This window comes from Ranitomeya imitator, chromosome 3 (assembly GCF_032444005.1).
Source record: "Ranitomeya imitator isolate aRanImi1 chromosome 3, aRanImi1.pri, whole genome shotgun sequence".
Lineage (NCBI taxonomy): Eukaryota > Metazoa > Chordata > Amphibia > Anura > Dendrobatidae > Ranitomeya > Ranitomeya imitator.
In genome coordinates this window covers 253,977,683-253,994,627 of record NC_091284.1, presented here as the reverse complement: position 1 = coordinate 253,994,627, position 16,945 = coordinate 253,977,683, and the positions used below count along the sequence as shown (strand labels likewise).

General features: G+C 49.9%; 1 protein-coding gene across 1 annotated transcript; it reads right to left on the bottom strand.

The window, feature by feature from the left end:
* Positions 1–2,747: 2,747 nt before the first annotated feature.
* Positions 2,748–16,912, bottom strand: BYSL (bystin like). Its single transcript, XM_069756390.1, has 7 exons — positions 16,620–16,912; positions 12,403–12,565; positions 7,624–7,762; positions 7,215–7,348; positions 6,962–7,122; positions 4,515–4,617; positions 2,748–3,439 (listed from the first exon to the last, which is right to left on the bottom strand). The coding sequence occupies exons 1-7, from the start codon at positions 16,876–16,878 to the stop codon at positions 3,091–3,093; spliced, it is 1,308 nt and encodes a 435-aa protein (XP_069612491.1). The 5' UTR covers positions 16,879–16,912; the 3' UTR covers positions 2,748–3,090.
* Positions 16,913–16,945: the final 33 nt, after the last annotated feature.

Genomic DNA, 16,945 nt, shown 5'->3' with positions numbered 1-16,945 from the left:
GCCTTGAGCCAAACGGTACGGCGGATGGCAACAGCATTGTTGGACGCCTGAGCTGCACAAGATGCGGCATCCAGAGAGGAGAAGACCAGGTATTCACCAGTGTGGGAAATCTGGTTGGTAAGCTTCGCCAGTTGCACGGGAGTTCTTTGGCCCCTTTGGAAATGGATTTTGAAACCCAAGTGGAATCAAAAGCTGGGCATAGAGCAGCTGCAGCCGCTTCAAAGGCTGACTTCGCAAAGGATTCTATAACTCTATCATTAGAATCCTTCAGAGATGCTCCGCCGGACACTGGAAGCACCGTGTTGGTGGACAGCCTGGAAACAGTGGGATCCACCGAGGGAGAGACCGTCCAATTGGCGGTAAGTTCTGGAGAAAAAGGATATAAAACACCCAGGCGTTTTCCCCCCTGAAAACGTCTGGTCGGGTTCACTCTCTCTCTGGACATGATTTCCTCGAATTCAGGATGAGCAAAAAACTTGGAAGGAGGTTTAGCCTGTCTAAACGAAACAGTCTGATCTGCGGGTTCCATAGAGGGATCCTTGATGCCACAGGTTTGGTTTATAGCTCCAATGAGATTCTGGACCATATCCCTCATGGTGGAGATTTGGTTAGAATCCAGCTCCGAAATATCCTCCGAGGGCGCATCAGAGAAGGCCTCGCCTCACTCAGGGGAGGAGGATCGGGGGGATGCCGACCGCAGAGGAGGACCGTGTTGCGAGATGGAGCGAGAAGAGGACTCAGACCGACGTTCCTGTCTGGACCTTTTGTGGCTTATCAAGGAGGGCTTGGGAGGAGGCTCCTGCGACCGTCTGCAGGGGTAATCGATCCAGCACAGACACCAGGGTTTGAGGCACCCGTGTTAGATCGGCCACCGATTGTGACAGAGAGGAAACCCAGCCTGGGATGGGGGTATCACTCTTGGGCGGACCGGCCGGAGGATCCTGGGCGGTGGGAACAATCGGGTTGCTGCAGGCCTGACAGAGCGGAGAGGACTGACCTGAGGGAAGTTTGCTGTTACAGGATGAACATGCAAAGTACTTGACTAAGGCAGAAGAGGAAGAAGTAGGAGGACGAGAGCAGCCCCCTTTAGAGTTAGACATTTTTGATAGGTCCCTGAAGAAAATGCCAGCGGGTTAGGGGACAGTGGGGCAGAGGGGGGTGTCAGTCTGCAGTGCAGCGCTACTCACGGAAGACGAAAAACGGATACCAGGTCCTGGAGGAAGATGTCCCGCTTGCCGTGGATCTCCGATGAAAAAGTGGAGCTCCTGCCCTGTGGTGCTGCAATCTGCACAGATGGTGTGCTGTGCCCACAGAAAAGTGTGCTCTGCAGTGTCGAAAGTGCGGGGCACGATGCGTGAGCTCCTGCTCCTGTGAGTAGCGGCGAATACACCCAGGCGTTTTCCCTGGTGGAAGGGGCGGAGTCAGTCGAGAAGGTGCCGGTGGGCAGGACACAGCCTTCCCGATGAGAGCGGAAGTGGGGGAGCGCGAAACCGTAAGTAGGCCCCAGCTGAAGCCGGGGCCTAAATTAGGAGCCGGCAGCCGAGGAAAGAGCCGCGGCACCAGAAAAGTGCGCCACAAGAGAAAAAGGCGGTGCAGCAGCCTACCAGGCTCTCCCGCTGAAGAGCGTCGAAAAATCCCCTGCGGCGCCAGAGCAGTGTGCCGCAGGGAGAAGCGGTGCGGCAGCCTGTCAGGGCTGCAGCGCTGGATAAGATCTCCGTGTGGAAGTGCCCCATGAAAACCGCGGCGCCGGGGCAGTGCGCCGCAGGGAGAAGCGCACGGCAGACTGTTATGGCTGTATCACAGCGCCGGACTGTGGAGAAGGTAGAACCACGGCACCGGATAGGAAACGGCGCGGCAGCCTGTAAGGGCCCCGCGTCCGATAGAAGGCAGGCTTAGCCTGGGAGAGGATCCGCAGCTAGAAGAAACGCGCCTGTACGCAATAAATCTGTAAACCCGGGTCGTGCTGCGGCAATCTGTGCAAGCAACGACCAGGTATCTGGGAACTCCTAGTAAGACCCCCCTCCTTGAATATCTGGGATGGGAAATACTTACCTCAAACCTCCCATGCCGATACTAACCTGAAAAGGGAATGAGACGTCCAGGGAGCTGATGGACGTCCTCGTCTCCGCAACCGACTGGCTCTGGTGGGCGAGTGGGTGGGGGACGGAGCCAGGACCGGACTTCTAAGCACGCTTGTGTGCTAGGCTCTTGGTCCTGGAGAGGGATCTATGAGGATACGGGGTGGCAGTACACGCCATACTCATAGTCCGTATTGTGGGACTACAGGTGTGACTGTTCACCCTGTATCCCTTCCGGAAACCTGAAAGAAAAACGACGCACATTGAGGTAGATAAGGGTCTAAAGAAAGACCCGTGTCCACCTCCTACTGACACTAAGCTAAACTGAAGAGTATAATGCCAGTCGGTGGGGTGTACACTGCAGAGGAGGAGCTAACTTTTTTATTTGTATGTATAGTGTCAGCCTCCTAGTGGCAGCAGCATACACCCATGGTTCCTGTGTCCCCCAATGAGAGGCGATAAAGAAATGTACTATGGAAATATGGCCACATGTGAAATCTCTTGATAGCTCAATGTTCTTATTTTCTGTATTTGTTTGTGTGTTGCAAAGTGGCAAAGCTTTGTTTAATTAAAATGATTCGGGGGAAAAAAAAACCCCTAAATTTTCTACAACCTTCCTTACAATATCGCTTTACGTTGCTTTCTTTCCAAAGATATATAACGACACAATAACCAAACATATATTTACTGTCATAAATGCACCAAAATATAGAAGCAGCTGTCGCATACAAATCGCTCTAAAATGGAGAATGTCAAAGTTATTACTTATCCATTTGATCAATCAACTGAATTCTTGAGAAAACTAAGATATGGGCACAAAGCTGTACATTTTGGTAAATGTGGCTTTATAAAATCAAAACAATAAATACTTCAAGCAACGTCTGGTTTCCCAATGCCAGTTTGTTACACAGATTTCCATTCAAGCGCTGTAGTTTTTTCAGAAATGTATATATGTAGCGGTTCTCTCTCTTATTCTTCAGGACCACAGTTAATTGATCTCCATCCTCTGCAATCAGTCCATGCCCACAGGTGTGGCACTCTCCACATCTCTAGACTTAGAATTGACCAACTCTCTGCGGATTTCATTGGAGATCTGTGGGTGGCTGTGAATACGCAGTAGTTCCAGTAAGGCCTCTTTCTGCTCCGAGGACATATCTTCCTTGTATCGCTGGCAGAGCACAAGAAAACTTTGATGCCAAAGTACTGGGAGTTCTCTACGATCCGAGCGAAACGCCAAGAAGTGGAAGACAAGAGCGTCCAAAACCCGGAAAGGAAGAGCATACTTCTTATCTATCAGAAGCCGAAGGAAGATACTGTTTGCTCCATTATATGTCAGTTCTGCAATCTTCAGCATAGCAGCACTGGAACACAAAATATGGAGCAAAACAAGTTAGAAAAACAGAAGAAAAAAAACGGATTTGAACAGTTCTGTGATTAATTTCTTTTAATAAATCAGGTGTCAAATCCTCTTAAAAAGGGGTCATAAGGGAATATTTTATTTCTTAATATAGGGTTGCAGTTATTAATACTTACCTCCCCAGATCCAGCACGGCCTCTCCACTTTGACAAGCTGAAGCAGTGATATCACGACTATAGAACATGAGACCGCTGCAGTCACTCACTGGATTCAGTGGCTCATTCTGCCTTAATTGGCAGAGTCCAGTGACTGTTGACAGCAGTCACAAACACTGTAGTTATACTATCATTGTATTATTTTTTTTTTCCCCCATTGCTAATTGAGTCAATTTATAGTTTGCATAAAAATGTTGAATACAAAAAGAAAAACAAAAAACAACCACATGACTGCTGCAGCCTGACCGGAGTAGTGAGAACCCCCAATTGTTAGTTGAGCAGGCTTTTGACCTCACAATTGTGTTTTGGGACCCGAACCCACATCAATCTGCAGCAAGTTCAAGAAGTATTAAACTAAAAAAAAAATATAGGATCTACCAGATATCTATGGCAGCAGAGCAAAGTACTGTAACACGCAAGTGCCGGCTTTATTTCTGGCTAATCAGCGCTCTTCGGCCCTTCCCGCTGAATGCCCATGACAGTACTCTGCTCTGGCTCACCATTGTAGAGCCAAGTGCGCCTGCGCAAGAGCATGATTGGAGGACACTGTAGATGACATAGGAGGCATCATACACATGAAGGCCAGGGGGACGGCGATTGTGGGAAGAGGAGGCGCTGAGCAAGACCAGCGTCGCCAGCCGGACCGCACCATTTGAGGAGATAAAAGATGTTTTGCACAGTGCAGAGGGGATTGGAAACCTCTATATCTTACTAAAATGCAGGAAAATAGACAATAGTTTATGTTGGGAAAAACTGGTAACATGTTCCCTTTAAGGATAATGAAGACACGTTGTTAGATAGCTATCAAAGAAGTAAAATAAAACCATTAACCAGAAACGTGCACTGGGGAGAAAAAGACTGTACCTTGAGTGAAGAACAGGAATAGAGCATTTAGTCAGGATACTTCCAATAATCACAGCTTCTCTCAGGGTACAAGTTCCAGATTCACAAAGAGGTATGAGGATTCCTAGACCAAGAGGAGCAGATAATCAGTGGCTGTAATGTGACCAGTGATATATACAATCATACATCTTTTTCCAGCCTGCCAATATGCCATAAAAAGTTGGTATGTGGCAAAGTTTGACCATGAACTGAATGTAAACACCAATGTAGCCATTGCATAAACTGTAATAGAAAACATTGCAGCGTCTCCAAACTAATACAACTGTAAGATTCTCTTTCAGTTGTGCATGTCATTTTTCCAGAAGAACGTGATTATTAGCTGTGGTCTAAGGTCAAGACTATCATCATTGTAAAGGGACATTTACACTGCAAGATAATAGTAAAGGAGCATTGTTAACCCCATCCCAACCATGGACGTACCCAGTACATCATGGTTGGTAAGTACTTAATAACCCTGGACGTATGGTTAAGTCATGACCAAAATGTGGCACCACGACTGCAGTCGCGGTGATCGCTGTTTTGAACAGCAGGGCACCGGGGTTCGTCATCAAGTGGAGTTTCGATTCCCCCCGCAACTAAAGTCAAAAATTGTGCTGATGTAAGGTAGACATGTGGGAAATGTTATTTATTGGCTATTTTGTGTGATATGACTATGATTTAAGGGCATAAAAAGTAAAAGTTTGAAAATTGCTAAATTTTCCACATTTTCACCAAATTTCTGATTTGTTTTCACAAATTATCACAAGTCATATCAAAGAAAATTTACCACTATCATGAAGTACAATATGTCATGAAAAAACAATCTCAGAATCAGTGGGATCCGTTGAAGCGTTCCAGAGTTATAACCTCATAAAGGGAAAGTGGTCAGAATTGTAAAAATTGGCCTGGTCAGGAAGGTGAAAACAGGCTCGGAGGGGTAAAGGGGTTACAACCGCTTGTTTCACAATCATCATGATGTGTAAACAGCCTGCCATCATATATCAGAACAAAAGATCAACGTTCTTGGTGCCTCATCGTTCTGTCTAAACACAACTTGTGCGGCAGAGGACCATGGCAGCCTATGGGCACTGGGAGATCCAGTATACATCGATCAGGGCACATCATTTTCTTTCATCTGTCGCATTAAGTGCGGTTTACCATCAGAAAAGAAAGGTAAAACTTTCACTTTATAAATAAGGTCACTGTATTTTGACAAGCCAATTCAGAAATGAAAAAAATAAAAATGGCTTCATTACCACAAACCCCCCCCCCAGAAAAAAGCTAAAATCTCTAAGGCCATGTTCACACAGTGCGTTTTTTACTGCGGAACCGCAGCGGTTTTGCCGCTGCGGTTCCGCAGCTGTTTTCCATGCAGGGTACATAACAATGTAACCCTATGGAAAACAGTCACTGCTGTGCACATGATCCGTAATTTCGTTTAAAAAGCCGCGCAGAATAGCTGCGGCAAAAAAGAAGGAGCATGTCACTTCTTTTTCCTGAACCACAGCGGTTCTGCACCCATAGACCTCCATTGTGAGGTCAAAATCGCAGTAAAACCCGCAGATCAAAAATATATCTGCGGGTTTTACTGCGATTTGATGTGCAGAACCGCTGCAGCAGGAAGTGCGGGGGAGCGGGCGGAAGTGCGTGGGCGGAGTGTGGCTGCCCCCCCGTGCTCCGATCCCGCCCCCCCGTGCTCCGATGCCCCCCCCCCGTGCTCCGATGCCCCCCCCCAGTGCTCCGATGCCCCCCCTGTGCCCTAATCTCCCCCCCTTATACTTACCCGGCGTCCCGGTGTCCGTCCGGCCGTCTTCTCCCTGGGCGCCGCCATCTTGCAAAATGGTGGGCGCATGCGCAGTGCGCCCGCCGAATCTGCCGGCCGGCAGATTCGCTCCAAAGTGCATTTTGATCACTGAGATATAACCTATCTCAGTGATCAAAATAAAAAAATAGTAAATGACACCCCCCCCACTTTGTCACCCCCATTGGTAGGGACAATAAAAAAATTAAGAATGTTTTTTTTTTTTTTTTCACTAAGGTTAGAATAGGGGTAGGGGTAGGGTTAGGGGTAGGGTTAGGGTTAGGGGTAGGGTTAGGGGTAGGGTTAGGGGTAGGGTTAGGGGTAGGGTTAGGGTTAGGGTTAGGGGTAGGGTATTTTCAGCCATTTTAGCCCTAAAAAGCTTCCTAGGAAACACACAGTCTCTGCATAGAAAACTGCATAAAAAAAGGATAAAAAAACGCATCAAAAAAACGCATCAAAAAACGCATCAAAAAAGGACAAAAAAAGGACCTGCGTTTTCTGCCAAGAGCTGCAGTTTTTAAAAAAAACTGTCCTGAAAAAAAAAGGATGGAAATCCTGAACGTGTGAACATACCCTAAGAATAAGAGGGCCTCTATTTTACAACATTCTTAATGCACAGTAAATTTACCTTTGAACCAAGCACCTGGCTTGAAAAGTGCCTTTTTAAGAGCCATATAAAGATGGAAGTTAAGACGCTTGTATTCCGCAATGTCATCTCGCACCCGCGGAAGCAGAACCAAGTTGTAAAAACGCTGCGCCATACGCTCAGTCAGGTTAGACGAAAAGATTCTGGTGGGAAGAAAATAAACCAGAAGGCTTAGACCTACGCACTATTAGGAAAGAGAAGGCGTATGTAATCCTAACAGAACGCAGCTACATACCGCGTAGCCTGGTACATGGCTGCAGCAGTCCAGGATTCAGGTTCAGTAATGTACAGGATCTGCTCCCAGTTTGCCAAAGCTGGCACAATCTTGAAGGCTTTGGGTAGCTTACCACTACGGTATGTGGATAACACCTTAAGGGGGGAAGGGGGGAAATGTTCTTTAGGATATATTCCTATATATACAAAACATGCACTCTCTTAAAAAAACAAACATTACAGCATTTGCTAGTTGCAGGTATTAGCAATAAGCCAGCCTATAGATTTGCAGAACAGGGATCAGAAGCAGTAGTAAATGATAAGCAGCACTGGAGTATTTAATGAAATTTGTAGACTACTTCATAGTTATTAAGTGGCCAGCACTGACAAGAGGCACAAAACAGCGGCCGGGATGTAACTGTACACCATACTTCTTTAACGCCTTTGTAGACTTCTAACACTCTGGGGTCAAGTTGTGCCATTGGTCTTCCAGAAACCTCCGACATCGCCGACTCTACTTCTGTTTGCTTCTCTGTGATTTTTTCCATGATTATGTCAGCAAGTGTTCGCCTAAAACAGAAATGATAAATTGATGATTACCTACATTGTTTTGCAAAAAAGAGGTTATGCTCATATTTTGTACCCACGTAGACCAATTGTTATCAAGAAAAATACCAATAATGACAGGTCTACATGGCGACACTAGTCTCACAACCAAGGTCAGCTTGGTGCTGTTGTTACATCGCAGTACAATACAAGTGAATGAGTTAGCTTTGCGACCTTGAGGGCATTGTGACTGCAACTAGAAGCAAGTCACTGGAAATCAGACAAGGTTGGACTTCCTGCGATTTGCTTGTTGCAGTAACCCTGGGACCCCATGCACTTCTATTGTGCTGCGATGTAGCAGCGGACTGGGCAAACCTTGGTCATGGCCAAAGTCACCGCGTAGGCCTAGCCTAAAGCACATACGTCCTTTGTTTTGGAAGGGCTCGCACCCAGACTGCCACCAATCAAAACTTCTGACATACCTGTACAATATCAGAAGCAAAGCAGACACGAGACCATGCACTAGGCATCCGCACAGTATCTGTTTTGCCAGTAGTGGACTATTTCTTCACCATTGCTAACAACGATGCAACAATGACTGTGGAGGCCGATGCCAATGGACATCTGTGGGTTTAAGGTTTATTCTGGAACCAATAGATAAACTGACTGGGAAAATTATCCTTGTAAAGAAAGACCGTCTATTCTATTGGAAGAGAACATTCCCTGTTTTCATGTTGAAATGGCTATGGCATGATAGCTAGGCTGAAGAACTTATTAAAACATAATTATTATTTATTTCTACTCTCCTTTGCAGAGATATTGGTTTCTACACTTGAAGCCTAATATGCTAATTTTGCTTCAACGAAGGGGATGTCAGCAGAGATTCTTTACTTTTTCCCTGTATGACACTGCTGAATCATAAAACAATGTCACACAGGAAAAGAATAGCCAACGCCCCAGAGAAGGTCAGATACAGGCTTTCACTGTAATATGGTAAGACTGACACCCCTAACCTGATCACACAGATCTCCTCACTCCTAACGATAACTGTCAGTACAGAGAGGAGAGAGAATGTTATTACACATCCCAGGTATAAGAGAATAATGTAACAACTTCTGAAACAGATGCAGAGAAGCATGTCACATGCCAAGTATCAGGGAATTATTCATCACTGTATGTAGTGACATTACAGCGCAGCTCTCATCGTCTCCCAGGGACCTGGAGTGACATTACAGCGCAGCTCTCCTCGTCTCCCGGGGAGCTGGAGTGACATTACAGCAGAGCTCTCATGGTCTCCCGGGGAGCTGGAGTGACATTACAGCGCAGCTCTCATCGTCTCCCGGGGACCTGGAGTGACATTACAGGGCAGCTCTCATCGTCTCCCGGGGAGCTGGAGTGACATTACAGCGCAGCTCTCATCGTCTCCCGGGGAGCTGGAGTGACATTACAGCGCAGCTCTCATCGTCTCCCAGGGACCTGGAGTGACATTACAGCGCAGCTCTCATCGTCTCCCGGGGAGCTGGAGTGACATTACAGCGCAGCTCTCATCGTCTCCCGGGGAGCTGGAGTGACATTACAGCGCAGCTCTCATCGTCTCCCGGGGAGCTGGAGTGACATTACAGCGCAGCTCTCATCGTCTCCCGGGGACCTGGAGTGACATTACAGATCAGCTCTCATCGTCTCCCGGGGAGCTGGAGTGACATTACAGATCAGCTCTCCTTGTCTCCCGGGGAGCTGGAGTGACATTACAGCGCAGCTCTCATCGTCTCCCGGGGAGCTGGAGTGACATTACAGCGCAGCTCTCATCGTCTCCCGGGGAGCTGGAGTGACATTACAGCGCAGCTCTCATCGTCTCCCGGGGAGCTGGAGTGACATTACAGCAGAGCTCTCATGGTCTCCCGGGGAGCTGGAGTGACATTACAGCGCAGCTCTCATGGTCTCCCGGGGAGCTGGAGTGACATTACAGATCAGCTCTCATCGTCTCCCGGGGAGCTGGAGTGACATTACAGCAGAGCTCTCATCGTCTCCCGGGGAGCTGGAGTGACATTACAGCGCAGCTCTCATCGTCTCCCGGGGAGCTGGAGTGGCATTACAGCAGAGCTCTCATGGTCTCCCGGGGAGCTGGAGTGACATTACAGCGCAGCTCTCATCGTCTCCCGGGGAGCTGGAGTGACATTACAGCGCAGCTCTCATCGTCTCCCGGGGAGCTGGAGTGACATTACAGCGCAGCTCTCATCGTCTCCCGGGGAGCTGGAGTGAGATTACAGCAGAGCTCTCATGGTCTCCCGGGGAGCTGGAGTGACATTACAGCGCAGCTCTCATCGTCTCCCGGGGAGCTGGAGTGACATTACAGCGCAGCTCTCATCGTCTCCCGGGGAGCTGGAGTGACATTACAGCACAGCTCTCATCGTCTCCTGGGGACCTGGAGTGACATTACAGATCAGCTCTCATCGTCTCCCGGGGAGCTGGAGTGACATTACAGATCAGCTCTCCTTGTCTCCCGGGGAGCTGGAGTGACATTACAGTGCAGCTCGCCTTCCCTGGGGTCCTGGAGTGACAGAGCAGAATAACATGATCTGACCTTCTCTGGGGGTGTTTTGATTTTTTTTTTATGGCCCACCCAAAATGATGCTGCCTTTTTATGAAATGGAAACGTCATACAAGGAAAAATACACAATCCTAGGGAAGAATCTCTGCTAACACTCCCTTGGTTATAGCAGAAATTAGCATCTCATGCTCCATAAAGTTTAGAATACAGTATTTCTGCAACACTTGGTAGCCACTTTAACACATTCAGCACCTCGGTAGCCACTTTGGCCACTTGGCAGCCACTTTTGCCACTTGGCAGCCACTTTGGCACATTCGGCACCTTGGTAACCACTTTGGCCACTTGGTAGCCACTTTGGCCATTGAACCTAGACGGTTCAAGCACCATAATTAAAAAAAACAAAACACGTTTTATTCAGCTCTCCGGCCCCTTCATCATGCTGTTGCCAATTTAACATGAACAACATGGTGAACGGTCCTCTTTAGGATGGAGGTCCCGGGACCATCAAAAGAACAATACAGGTCCAAAGAAACTATGGTCTTAGTGGTATTCATAAAGATTGATGATCCCAATGTGATGTCATTAGAAGGGTTTATCACACATGGGGCATTACCTCTATAAATACACATATCCCCTATCACTCCTCATGGCGCCGAAGTTTAATGGAATGGCATGGTTGTGCATGACGGCTGCTCTATTCTGTGTCTATGTGACTTGAGACAGTCTATTACACAGCGATCTCAGTCCTTCTGACACGACTAGAGCAGCGGTGCCTTATGCACAACCATACTGCTCCATTCTCTCCCAACAGTGAGGAGGAACGGAGGATCAATGGTGGAGACATAACTATGAGAAAATTTGAGGAACTACAAGACAAATACTGCAAAAAAGACTGAGGCATTGGCACTGCATCGGATACTTCTGCACCTAGACTTCTGGGCCAATCAACCTGAAAAAACTGATCTGACAAAGGGGAAAGCACATAGAGCTGGACATGACAATCTAAGGGAAGAACACATTTCTTGAGAAGCTGCACAAGTCGGCACAGAGCTGTGTGGTGACTCCACACACGCATGCGAGACGTACCCCACACACGCATGCGAGACGTACCCCACACACGCATGCGAGACGTACCCCACACACGCATGCGAGACGTACCCCACACACGCATGCGAGACGTACCCCACACACGCATGCGAGACGTACCCCACACACGCATGCGAGACGTACCCCACACACGCATGCCAGACGTACCCCACACACGCATGCCAGACGTACCCCACACACGCATGCCAGACGTACCCCACACACGCATGCAAGACGTACCCCACACACGCATGCGAGACGTACCCCACACACGCATGCGAGACGTACCCCACACACGCATGCGAGACGTACCCCACACACGCATGCGAGACGTACCCCACACACGCATGCGAGACGTACCCCACACACGCATGCGAGACGTACCCCACACACGCATGCGAGACGTACCCCACACACGCATGCGAGACGTACCCCACACACGCATGCGAGACGTACCCCACACACGCATGCGAGACGTACCCCACACACGCATGCGAGACGTACCCCACACACGCATGCGAGACGTACCCCACACACGCATGCGAGACGTACCCCACACACGCATGCGAGACGTACCCCACACACGCATGCGAGACGTACCCCACACACGCATGCGAGACGTACCCCACACACGCATGCGAGACGTACCCCACACACGCATGCGAGACGTACCCCACACACGCATGCGAGACGTACCCCACACACGCATGCGAGACGTACCCCACACACGCATGCGAGACGTACCCCACACACGCATGCAAGACGTACCCCACACACGCATGCAAGATGTACCCCACACGCATGCGAGACGTACCCCCCACACGCATGCGAGACGTACCCCCCACACACATGCGAGACGTACCCCACACACACATGCGAGACGTACCCCACACACGCATGCGAGACGTACCCCACACACGCATGCGAGACGTACCCCACACACATGCGAGACGTACCCCACACACATGCGAGACGTACCCCACAACACTATCACGGTCTGATGGGAAATACAGAACAATGGAGCTTTTACCTTAGTGGTGGATTTTTGTTCATGAACATCTCAATGGCCGCCTCATCCTCAGGATTCACCTCCACGTCCTCACTGTAGCCCCCTTTCTCCACACGAGCAGCCTTCTCCAGGCTCGGCCACTCTTCGTCCTCAGAATCAGAGTCATTGCCTTTGCTCTTGTATTCTGTGCCCAAAAAAATGCTTTCCAATTATATATGCAATAAAAGGTTCACAAACTAAAGCCCCCTAATGAACAACAGAACCCTCTTTAGAGTTCCACATGATACAAAACACATATGTTTCGCTCCCTGACACACACCACTCCTGCAATATTTCCAGTGACATTGCCGGCAAGCAGGAGACATTTTTAAGCCAGTCAATCGCCAGCGGACACCTAAATGACATCAAGTGACCACTGCACACAATCAGCGGCTGCCATCATACTTCAGTCAGACAGAACAGATCTGTCTAACAGAATTCTGAGCGCTGCAGCTGATCAAAGTCACAAGACAACCAGGGATCTCATTGCCAACCTCGGTAATGCTTCAGGTCAGGGCGCTGAGTATCAATTTGTTTTTTTCCCATATTATGTTGAGCACTTTAGAGGCTGTCCAGAAGTAGGCCTTTAACTGAGCCACCATAAATTTGGATGTGAGATCTGAACTTATTTCCCCTCCACGTTTTCCTCCTTTTCTAATGCCCATTTTATTTGCCCTCTCAGAAACTGTAAATACTTTCTCTCCTATATGAACTACAGATAACTGTCAGTGTCACTGCTGTCAACACGAAATGAAGAGCATTACCCAGAACTGAGCAGATTGGAATAAAAAGTAGCAGAATCAAGGATGTTAAGGAATTATCACAAGGCAATTAAAGGGAACCTGTCCCCAGCTTTGTCATATCAACTAAAACCATCACCTTAATCGGCGTCTGTGCTGCATTGCATAACTGCTTATATAACCCCCGACCCCCCTGTATACCCCCCAATAACCATGTGAACTTCACCCGCACTGTATGTTAATCCTTGTGGTCTGGTTTGATAGGTGTCCTCTCTGTGTTCCCTATCCCTCCTCCCGGCTGCTGATCGCCGGCCTACTGCTGCCACTGGCATTGAAGACGCCTCCTGGATCATCCACATTGCCGGGAGAAGTCTTGGGCCTGCGCAGAGAAATCGCGGCTCGCGCCTGAGAATGAGTGGAAAGGCAGCATGCATGATCGACATCCGCTACATTCAACAGGGGCGCTTCAGAGCCACGGTTCATGGGATTCGTGGGGGTCACAGTGGTTGGAAACTTAGCTTCTATTTTGCACACCTTTATCTCTAGTTTTTTGAGCAAGTGACAGGTGCACTACCTAGACAACGTCTTTCTAAATTACATAGCCCTCCTTGTAAAACTAAAAACAGATAATCACTTTCCAGACAGCACTGTTCCAGCAGTGCAAACGCCACATCTCCCAGAGCCCCAGTGACACGGTTATGCCTTGTGCGCCCTGCAGACAATCAGCGCTCACACTTCTGCATTGACAGCTATTGGTTATGCCACGTGCGCCCTGCAGACAATCAGCACTCACACTTCTGCATTGGCAGCTATTGGTTATGCCACGTGCGCCCTGCAGACAATCAGCACTCACACTTCTGCATTGGCAGCTATTGGTTATGCCACATGCGCCCTGCAGACAATCAGCGCTCACACTTCTGCATTGGCAGCTATTGATCATGCCGTGCGAGCCCCACAGACAATCAGCGCTCACACTTCTGCACTGGCAGCTATTGGTTATGGCGTGCGAGCCCCGCAGACAATCAGCGTTCACACTTCTGCACAGGCAGCTATTGGTTATGCCGTGCGAGCCCCACAGACAATCAGCGCTCACACTTCTGCACTGGCAGCTATTGGTTATGCCTCGTGCGCCCTGCAGACAATCAGCGCTCACACTTCTGCACTGGCAGCTATTGGTTATGCCACGTGCGCCCTGCAGACAATCAGCGCTCACACTTCTGCATTGACAGCTATTGGTTATGCCACGTGCGCCCTGCAGACAATCAGCACTCACACTTCTGCATTGGCAGCTATTGGTTATGCCACGTGCGCCCTGCAGACAATCAGCACTCACACTTCTGCATTGGCAGCTATTGGTTATGCCACATGCGCCCTGCAGACAATCAGCGCTCACACTTCTGCATTGGCAGCTATTGGTTATGCCACATGCGCCCCACAGACAATCAGCGCTCACACTTCTGCACTGGCAGCTATTGGTTATGGCGTGCGAGCCCCGCAGACAATCAGCGTTCACACTTCTGCACAGGCAGCTATTGGTTATGCCGTGCGAGCCCCACAGACAATCAGCGCTCACACTTCTGCACTGGCAGCTATTGGTTATGCCTCGTGCGCCCTGCAGACAATCAGCGCTCACACTTCTGCACTGGCAGCTATTGGTTATGCCACGTGCGCCCTGCAGACAATCAGCGCTCACACTTCTGCATTGACAGCTATTGGTTATGCCACGTGCGCCCTGCAGACAATCAGCACTCACACTTCTGCACTGGCAGCTATTGGTTATGCCACGTGCGCCCTGCAGACAATCAGCGCTCACACTTCTGCATTGACAGCTATTGGTTATGCCACGTGCGCCCTGCAGACAATCAGCACTCACACTTCTGCATTGGCAGCTATTGGTTATGCCACGTGCGCCCTGCAGACAATCAGCACTCACACTTCTGCATTGGCAGCTATTGGTTATGCCACATGCGCCCTGCAGACAATCAGCGCTCACACTTCTGCATTGGCAGCTATTGGTTATGCCACATGCGCCCCACAGACAATCAGCGCTCACACTTCTGCACAGGCAGCTATTGGTTATGCCTCGTGCGCCCTGCAGACAATCAGCGCTCACACTTCTGCACTGGCAGCTATTGGTTATGCCACGTGCGCCCTGCAGACAATCAGCGCTCACACTTCTGCATTGACAGCTATTGGTTATGCCACGTGCGCCCTGCAGACAATCAGCACTCACACTTCTGCATTGGCAGCTATTGGTTATGCCACGTGCGCCCTGCAGACAATCAGCACTCACACTTCTGCATTGGCAGCTATTGGTTATGTCACGTGCGCCCTGCAGACAATCAGCACTCACACTTCTGCACTGGCAGCTATTGGTTATGCCACGTGCGCCCTGCAGACAATCAGCGCTCACACTTCTGCATTGACAGCTATTGGTTATGCCACGTGCGCCCTGCAGACAATCAGCGCTCACACTTCTGCATTGACAGCTATTGGTTATGCCACGTGCGCCCTGCAGACAATCAGCACTCACACTTCTGCATTGGCAGCTATTGGTTATGCCACATGCGCCCTGCAGACAATCAGCGCTCACACTTCTGCATTGGCAGCTATTGGTTATGCCACATGCGCCCCACAGACAATCAGCGCTCACACTTCTGCACAGGCAGCTATTGGTTATGCCTCGTGCGCCCTGCAGACAATCAGCGCTCACACTTCTGCACTGGCAGCTATTGGTTATGCCACGTGCGCCCTGCAGACAATCAGCACTCACACTTCTGCACAGGCAGCTATTGGTTATGCCTCGTGCGCCCTGCAGACAATCAGCGCTCACACTTCTGCATTGGCAGCTATTGGTTATGCCACATGCGCCCCACAGACAATCAGCGCTCACACTTCTGCACAGGCAGCTATTGGTTATGCCTCGTGCGCCCTGCAGACAATCAGCGCTCACACTTCTGCACTGGCAGCTATTGGTTATGCCACGTGCGCCCTGCAGACAATCAGCACTCACACTTCTGCACAGGCAGCTATTGGTTATGCCTCGTGCGCCCTGCAGACAATCAGCGCTCACACTTCTGCATTGGCAGCTATTGGTTATGCCACATGCGCCCCACAGACAATCAGCGCTCACACTTCTGCACAGGCAGCTATTGGTTATGCCTCGTGCGCCCTGCAGACAATCAGCGCTCACACTTCTGCACTGGCAGCTATTGGTTATGCCTCGTGCGCCCTGCAGACAATCAGCGCTCACACTTCTGCACTGGCAGCTATTGGTTATGCCACAGGAGCCACGCAGTTTAACAGTCTGTGCAGGCGCCATACGTATGAGCCTCTTACACGCCGCGGCATCTCCCCGGACACGTCTGTGGCAGTGGGAAAGGTCACCTCACTCCATGTGGATTGTTGTCGGCCAATATCTCCGTGGAATCCTTCGGTCACACAGCCTCCTCCACTTACCCAGCACCGTCATCCTCTCTCTGGGGGGCAGGGTGCCGGCCCCGTGCTCGGCCTCCAGCTCCTCCTGCTGAATCCGGGCCTGCTCCAGGATCTTTCGAGACAATTTCTCGTCCACGTAGTCATCATCCTGCGCCTTCTCAGCCCCTTGCCCCCGCCGCTTTACCCTGGTGGGGGGTCTGACCGATCCTTCCTGCAGGATCTGATCTGCCAGAGCCGCATGACGAGGACCCGCGCCCCGGGAGCTGCGCTGTTTCGGCATCGTTACACACGTGCAGGACACCGGTCACCGCGCAATGCGCATGCGTAATAACCAAGACTCTTCCGTT

Bases quoted from the DNA above. Each gene is read 5' to 3' on its own strand.
- BYSL (XM_069756390.1), bottom strand. From the start codon at position 16,878: ATGCCGAAACAGCGCAGCTCCCGGGGCGCGGGTCCTCGTCATGCGGCT. The intron at 7,763-12,402 runs GTAAAAGCTCCA...TTTCTGTTTTAG, and splicing joins AACAAAAATCCACCACTAAG to GCGAACACTTGCTGACATAA. The intron at 3,440-4,514 runs GTACAGTCTTTT...TTTGTGTTCCAG, and splicing joins ATTCCTGTTCTTCACTCAAG to TGCTGCTATGCTGAAGATTG.